General features: G+C 31.4%; 2 protein-coding genes across 4 annotated transcripts; one reads left to right on the top strand and one right to left on the bottom strand.

Annotated features, from left to right (window-relative positions):
• Window positions 1-222: 222 nt before the first annotated feature.
• On the top strand, window positions 223-2,659 carry LOC105459427 (myeloid differentiation primary response protein MyD88). 3 transcript variants are annotated; one of them, XM_011705430.1, is made up of 8 exons: window positions 225-481; window positions 730-865; window positions 959-1,155; window positions 1,293-1,388; window positions 1,514-1,641; window positions 1,726-1,891; window positions 1,986-2,145; window positions 2,227-2,659. In XM_011705430.1, exons 2-8 carry the CDS (start codon window positions 750-752, stop codon window positions 2,636-2,638), a joined length of 1,275 nt encoding a protein of 424 aa, XP_011703732.1. In that variant the 5' UTR covers window positions 225-481; window positions 730-749; the 3' UTR covers window positions 2,639-2,659. The 3 variants fall into 3 exon arrangements, with proteins under 3 accessions (XP_011703733.1, XP_011703732.1, XP_011703731.1); XM_011705431.1 differs by having other exon boundaries at window positions 223-865; window positions 2,230-2,659; XM_011705429.1 differs by having other exon boundaries at window positions 227-865.
• Window positions 2,660-4,510: 1,851 nt separating this feature from the next.
• LOC105459426 lies at window positions 4,511-7,173 on the bottom strand. Its single transcript, XM_011705427.1, has 2 exons — window positions 6,074-7,173; window positions 4,511-5,107 (listed from the first exon to the last, which is right to left on the bottom strand). Exon 1 carries the CDS (start codon window positions 6,805-6,807, stop codon window positions 6,094-6,096), a length of 714 nt encoding a protein of 237 aa, XP_011703729.1. The 5' UTR covers window positions 6,808-7,173; the 3' UTR covers window positions 4,511-5,107; window positions 6,074-6,093.
• Window positions 7,174-7,180: the final 7 nt, after the last annotated feature.

Below are 7,180 nucleotides of genomic sequence, written 5' to 3'. Positions count from 1 at the left end.
GAAATCCAGGATTGCGTGGCAAATTACGTAATAAAATGGAATGTTTTGATTGGTCAATTTGGATAACGTGACGCGTGACGCGCTCAGTGGGAACGCATCCTTGGGGCACCTGCACACTGGACGCGGAAATGATTGCCGCGCGGTGAACGCGCAATCTGACAGCTCCTAAAGAAAGATGACATGTCTATTGGCTTTCACGTTGCATTTTGCCGCGCGGCAAGCATTTCCGCGTCCAGTGTGCAGGAGCCTTTACTGATTAGTGCTTTATCATTGTGCATGCGTGAAAAATCGGCTCAACCCACTAGATATCCTCTTCCTAGTTCCTTTCGTGGGGCTTTCCATCTTCCGACAATCCGACCTTTCCGTCTCAAAATTTCTAAAGAAGCAGACGGAGCAGACCGAGCAGACGGAGGCGACGGAGCTCACGGAACAGTTCAGTTGAGTCAGTACTCAATTTGTTTTTGGCAAACGTAAAATAAAGGTACTTGAAATAAAATTTTGAAAGAGGAAAGAAATTTTTGAATAATTATATTCAATGTATCGTTAATCGCATAGACGAGAAATCGTCAGAAAGTTCATCGTGATGATATATTGCTGCAACAAACGCATTACGTCAAATACTGTATTCCTAAGAAACGATTCTTAATAGTTACAATTGTGATAACAGCTTCATTAGGATAGTATAAGGTGCAATACGCTGTCTTAACACATTATTCATTTAAATAAAAGAAATAGAAAAGGAAGTCAAAATGATAACAGATTTGTCGATTGTGCCACTTATCGCAACCACTGTTGCAAGTAGACAAGTTATTGCAACTATGCTGAACCCCATGAAAGTTTTACCAAGTGACATTGGTTTGCCAAGGTATGCATTTGTTCACAATTTTTTAAATGAATATAAACATGCATTTTATTATTAAAAAGTATCGTGGTAACAAAGTTATAAACAAATTACAAGGGACTGGAGAGGTTTGGCACATCTATTAGAGTTTAGCTCAGAAGACGTGTCACTTCTAGTGTCACATTCTGATCCAACAATGCAAATGTTGACAATGTTGGAGAAAAATCAAAAAGACGTTACAATAAAAAATTTTCAAGCAATGATGGAACAAATGGACAGATGGGACATTATTGATGACACTGAAGCTTTATTTCGTATGTATTACTAATAAATAAAAGAAATAACTTTTATATTTTTTGATATTTATATTTTAATAAAAAAATGTACAATAGTATAAGTACATAAATCTTCCATAACTATATAATTATCAGCTGAAAATTTATCGATATAGAAACTGATGCTGAAAAATATTTGGAGGGTCAGCAAAGAGCTCAAATATCAGCAGAACCAATAGACAAATGTGCCGATCAAGAAATACTTACATCAGGTTAGATTAATTATAAATAATTAGGTTTGTTATAAATGATTTATAATGACTAATATTTTAGTTTAGATTATTTCATGTATGTTTAATTATATAAAATGACATAAGTGTTTGTATGTTTCTCATAGATGATATTCACAGATTAAAGCAAGGTTTAGAAACACAATATTACGATGCATTCCTTCTGTATGCGGATGAGGATGTCGACTTTGCGAATGAGATGGTGGAAAAGCTTGAGACACAATTCAAGCTGAAGGTATTGCAAATAAATGAAACTTACATAATAATATATAATTTTTTTTACACATAAGGTAATATTAAACTGTATTATTACTTTCAGTTGTGTTTGAAAGATCGAGATTTGGTCGCTGGTAAATTCGAACATGAAGCAGTAATGAAGTTAATATCTGAACGTTGTAATAGATTACTTATTATAGTATCACCAAGTTTTTTGAAAAGCTCGGCAAACAAATTTTTCTTAAATTATACACAAGCCTTAAGTATTGGTATGTGTTCACATTATATTTCTTTTAAAATCCAACTGAAAATATTTTAAGTATTGTATTTGAATTTCTAAGAAATCATTTTTGTTTTCTTAAGAAAAACAACAGAGAAAAATTATACCGTGTATATACAAAAGCTGCGAATTGCCAATTCAACTGAGATATATATGTAATTTGGATTATAATCGGAAAGGATTATATGACTTTTGGGGTAAATTACGTGATTCTATACAAACTCCGAATTCTATTGCTACAAGGTAACATAATTCTTAGTCAATTTGATTTATATATAATAAATTATGTTAAGAACACAAATGATATAATTATTAATTTCACAGCAGTTTGATTCAAATAGAAAACAATATAACACAAGAGACAACAGAAGTAAAGAAAATTTTGTCTGACAAGTACAATGATATACCTCACATTACTCAAGAAATAAATGAAGAGTTAAAATACCCACAACAGAAGAGTAAAAATTGCAAAAGTGAAAGTATTGCAGAAACAAGTGATATAAAAAATTTAAATATTAGTAATAAAAAGAATAAGACATGGGAAAAAATCACTTCAAATTGGAAGTTGAAGCAAACTAAGCAAAGTGATGAGTTAACTACAGAGACAATTGTTCAGAATTTGCCATCAGTAGATAATTTAGACAGTTTAGATTTATCAAATACTCATGTAAATAGGACCAAGAAGAAAAATTTATTTGGCAAGTTTAAGAAGAAAAAAATTGCTATAAAAACTTGACAATCTTTGTTTATATAAAGGATTGTATATAATAACATAAAATTCTTCTTTTTAATATTTCTATGTACAGAATGAGGAAATATACATTTATACGTTTATAATGCGATAAAAATTTAGAAAGGTACATATTCAAAGTTTTACACGACAGTCGTACATATTTTCAGAAGATTGTAAAATTCAGAACAGTTTGTTACTAATAAACAATATAAATGTATTATATATATATATTTTTTTTGAGATTATTGAGCCAAACATGATATGTTACTATTAACTGAAAAAAATTTTTTTATATCTACATAAGAAATACCAGAAATTATATATGTAAGTTATATAACATAAAAATTTATATACACTGTATGTATATAGTGTGTGTACGTGTGGGGAGGGAGAATGCGCATGTGTGTACACATTAATTAATATATATATATTTTTTTAGATACATATATAAGAAATATAAAAATTGAAATATACATTTCATTATCAAAGTATATATTTATTTTTCGTTTTTATCGTTAGTATGATATCGACTAGATTTAAAGTATATATGTTTGAGTCAGATCCAATAGCCCATAGCATACTGATTTAATATAAAGTTCTAGACATCAGATCCGATATGAGTTATCAGGACATGAATTCTTCGGGAACGGCATTCTCTCTATAATGTCCTTTTTTAAATCCTTTCTTAATTAGTATAATGTAATAAATTTAGCTTAATTCGCGGAAATTATCATATCAAATATAAATTCAATATATATAGCAAAAGGAATAATTATTAAGATATCGACCATCAAGGGGCGTTCAGCAGATAGGTCAGTGAATGTTTAGTAATTCTTTGTTATGATTGGTTTCACTCAGATTTAATGAAAAGTTGAAGGCAAAAACCAATTATATTTAAAAATCACTGAGTGGTCACTGATCTGGGCATTGATCATGTAACTTTTTCTCTAGGGCGAAAAGTGAAAGCACCGATGATACACTATTAAAGATATCTTTATTAGTATCTTGTCGGTGTTTTCATTTTTCATGTTTTCGCCCTAGAGAAAAAGTTAGATGATCGACCTTGCTTTATCTATTGAACGCGTCCATTCTTATCAAATATCTATTTTTACAATTAAAATCTGATTTACTTTTTAAATAATTTTTTACGGTCATGTTTGATACGTAGATATATACGATTGGATACAACCTTTTCCATATACAACGCAGTTTAGGTATATTCACTTAATGCCCGGAACGCTCTTGGAGTAATTTTATTCTTGTTTATTAAATGTTAAACAAAAGACAAATAATGTTGTAAATGTTGCGAGTTTAAAACGAAATTATTTCAAAAGGTAATTGTATTGCAATAAATTAATATACAAATATAATATTAAAAATATTCGCTATTTATTAAACAATAAGCTGCATTACATCAGAACATAAATATAATTTTAGAATATAAATATAATATTTTTTATGAATGAATTTTTTTATAAGTATTACTTTGAATAATCTAATGCATATCTAATAATTCTTTGCTTGTAAAAGCTGCAGAACCGAAGATGGATTTACCAACGTCGTATGTCGCTACTGAATATAAAACAATTGATGGCACTTCAAGGTAATATTTATTATTCTAAGCGAGAACTAAAATATAAATGTTATTAAAATCGAGATAAAAAATAGATGAATAATTTAAAATAATAATTATCAATCATTGAACGAAATTTTATATACTGTTATTTGCGTAACTATACATTTACAGGAAATATTTTACTATAAAACAACGCTGCGTAGGAAACGTACGATGGTATGCATGTTTGTTCTGTCCGAAAGAACAAAAAGTCATCGGATTTGATATATTATTTGCGCATACATACCCAAGAGAAATCCTTCAAGGTAATTAAATTTTTATTTTGTTTTTTTTTGTTCGAAAATATTAGGTCACGATGTATCACACTGATTTTTCTGCATCTTTCGGTGTATGTATTGCGTGCATTCTTTTACGTTATCGAAGATCATCTACTCTCGTCGAAGATCATGGAAGTGTCGTTTCAACTGTAAATGGCGCCAGATTTTACGCTTTTTTCAACTAGTTTCAAAATATCAATGCGGAAAAAGAAAAATCCTTTATACTGCCGAACAACGCAATGCTATTGATAGTGAATCGAAGAAATAATCAGAGATTTGATATTGTCAATTACTTATTAAGCGTTGACTTATAAAATAGATAAAGAACGTAGAATATTGCATATACCATACAAGAATTAAAAGAATTAATATTAGAGTATTTTGTTTGTCCAAGAACTTCAAAGAAAATTGACCGGATAAAAATGTAAATAAAAGTGTTTTGTAGTTATAAGAAAAAATGAGGTACTATTAAGATGTAAGTATAGAATTATTTTTTCAACTGTAGATTTTACAATTATTACAGCTCAGTTGAAACTTACGAGTAATAAAACAAGAATTTTCATTCGATAAAATATAATTTACTCCCAATGCATCGCAAGCAAATGTGTTTGAATTGAAGAGCACGTTGCATTGCGTTATTATTTCTGTTAATTTATACCAATTGAATTTAATTATTATAGTTTAATTGTAGTTCTCAATTGTTAGACGAGAGCGATAACATCCCTACATCCCTAATTTTATCTATTTGCGGAATAGACGACTAATCATTAATTTTATCAGTATTATTTATAACAGATTCCCAAGATGCCAATTGCGAACGCTGTCGATGGTTGCGCGCATAAGTCAACTTCCAACGAGGTACTAGGATTAGTTTCCGAGGATTGGCAGTAGATTCCTAACAAATGTGACGATTTTAACGTTTGTAACTTAAGCTTAAACTTAATATTTTTTAAATGAATTATTAATTCAGAGACATTAGATATATGATATTATAATTATAAATTTTCCAAACCTTTTTGACTAAACTTTGCGTTATAGAGGCTGCAGGTATGCGGTCGAATGTCCTCGTGTTGCCATGAATGGAATTCCATGAATGGAATTCTTTTGCGTGAATGCCCGATTGTAGAGCACAGTGCACTGCAACAAGAAAAAACGTACTTGTGAAACTATCGTTCATAATATTATCATCGACAAATTCGTAAACAAAGCGTTTACCTTAAAAGACTTTTCTTCAGTATGTATATATATGTATGTACATACTCTGATCTAGTGCTTTCAAGGAGACACTCTTATAGCGTATATTTGTATCATTCTGTCTTTATCGTTCATTAGGTATAAAACAAAAATAGAATGACACAAATAGCACTAAATAATGTCTCTTTGAATACAACCTCTGACTGCACATTTCGATGCACATGTGATGATACCAAAAGTGGGAGGTGGAACACGTGCAGATGAAAAGGAGCGCGAAATTTAGACAGCCTATGGTGAACAACATGTCGAAATGGCACTGTGCACTTGCGCTGCATTGGGAGTAAATATTTATACTTTGTCCATTTTATGAGTTAATGCTGGAAATGATTTTTTTTCATTTTTTTCTTTGTTTTCCTCGTATCGTCTATCACGTATGACCCTTTATTTATCTCTTGAACTCTTATATACGTGCGAGTTTTTACTAAATATTGTAGCACTTCATGAGGTATTTCGTTCACCTGTTCACTATTCTCCACGAGTGCCACAACCTTTTTTATCACAAAGCTGTCTTTTGAAAAGTAGTCACCATGGAAATGTACGAAATACTCTTCAACGACGTTAGCCGCTTTTAATAGCTGTATTGATGGATTGGTGAGGTAACCTTTGGAGAGACCTTGAATCCGTTCTGATATTGCATCTGCATCTTCAGTAGTCTCTAAAGATGGGTACTTTGCTTTGAATTTACGAGCAACAAATCCTGCGATGCAGTATTCCAATCCTGCTTCTTGAAAAAGATTCAAGCAGTCAGATGAACCCTTAAAACCATTTTTCACGATTTCAAATAGTTCGTCATCAAAGCCATCATGTGGGTCATCAAAGCAAGTGTCAATCGTTGATTCTTCGTCGCCATAATTACTGTCCTCCAGTAATTCCTCCGAAGAAAGATCGATGATGTTAAAAAATAATTCTCTGGTTAGAATTATGTCTTCGGCACGTTCTTCTGATGTACATTCGAGCTCTTCTTCCTCTTGCAAAAAGCTTTCATTTGATTTCGAATCATGTAGTGTCATTCCTTGAATTGGCATAGATGTAGGATTATTTGTTTTTGCCGCTGGAGTTGTCGTTAATTGTTCTTCAGCACCTTGATTTGTTATACCGTCAGTGGAAGAAGATATGTAAGTACTATCTACATACTCGTCGGTGTTTCTGTTCAAGGTAAACACAGCTTGCGTATTCTTACCAAGAATGTACCAGCGAATTTTGTATATAAAGTCGTACGGTGAGGAATGATTCTTGGATGAACCTTTTATGTACGCAAAAAAATTTTCCAGAATGTCCTGCTGAATTCTTCTCGTGATGATGTACTGGCACTCTTCTGGATATTTTTTTTGCAGGTAGTGGAACAATCCTCGTAAAGATCGGTTGCTTACGAGAATGCCTTTTTGGAAAGGCATTAAT

Source organism: Wasmannia auropunctata, unplaced genomic scaffold (genome assembly GCF_000956235.1).
Source record: "Wasmannia auropunctata unplaced genomic scaffold, wasmannia.A_1.0 LD334190.1, whole genome shotgun sequence".
NCBI classification, from domain to species: domain Eukaryota; kingdom Metazoa; phylum Arthropoda; class Insecta; order Hymenoptera; family Formicidae; genus Wasmannia; species Wasmannia auropunctata.
Note: the sequence above shows the minus strand (reverse complement) of the source record. Positions and strands in the feature narration are given on the sequence as shown.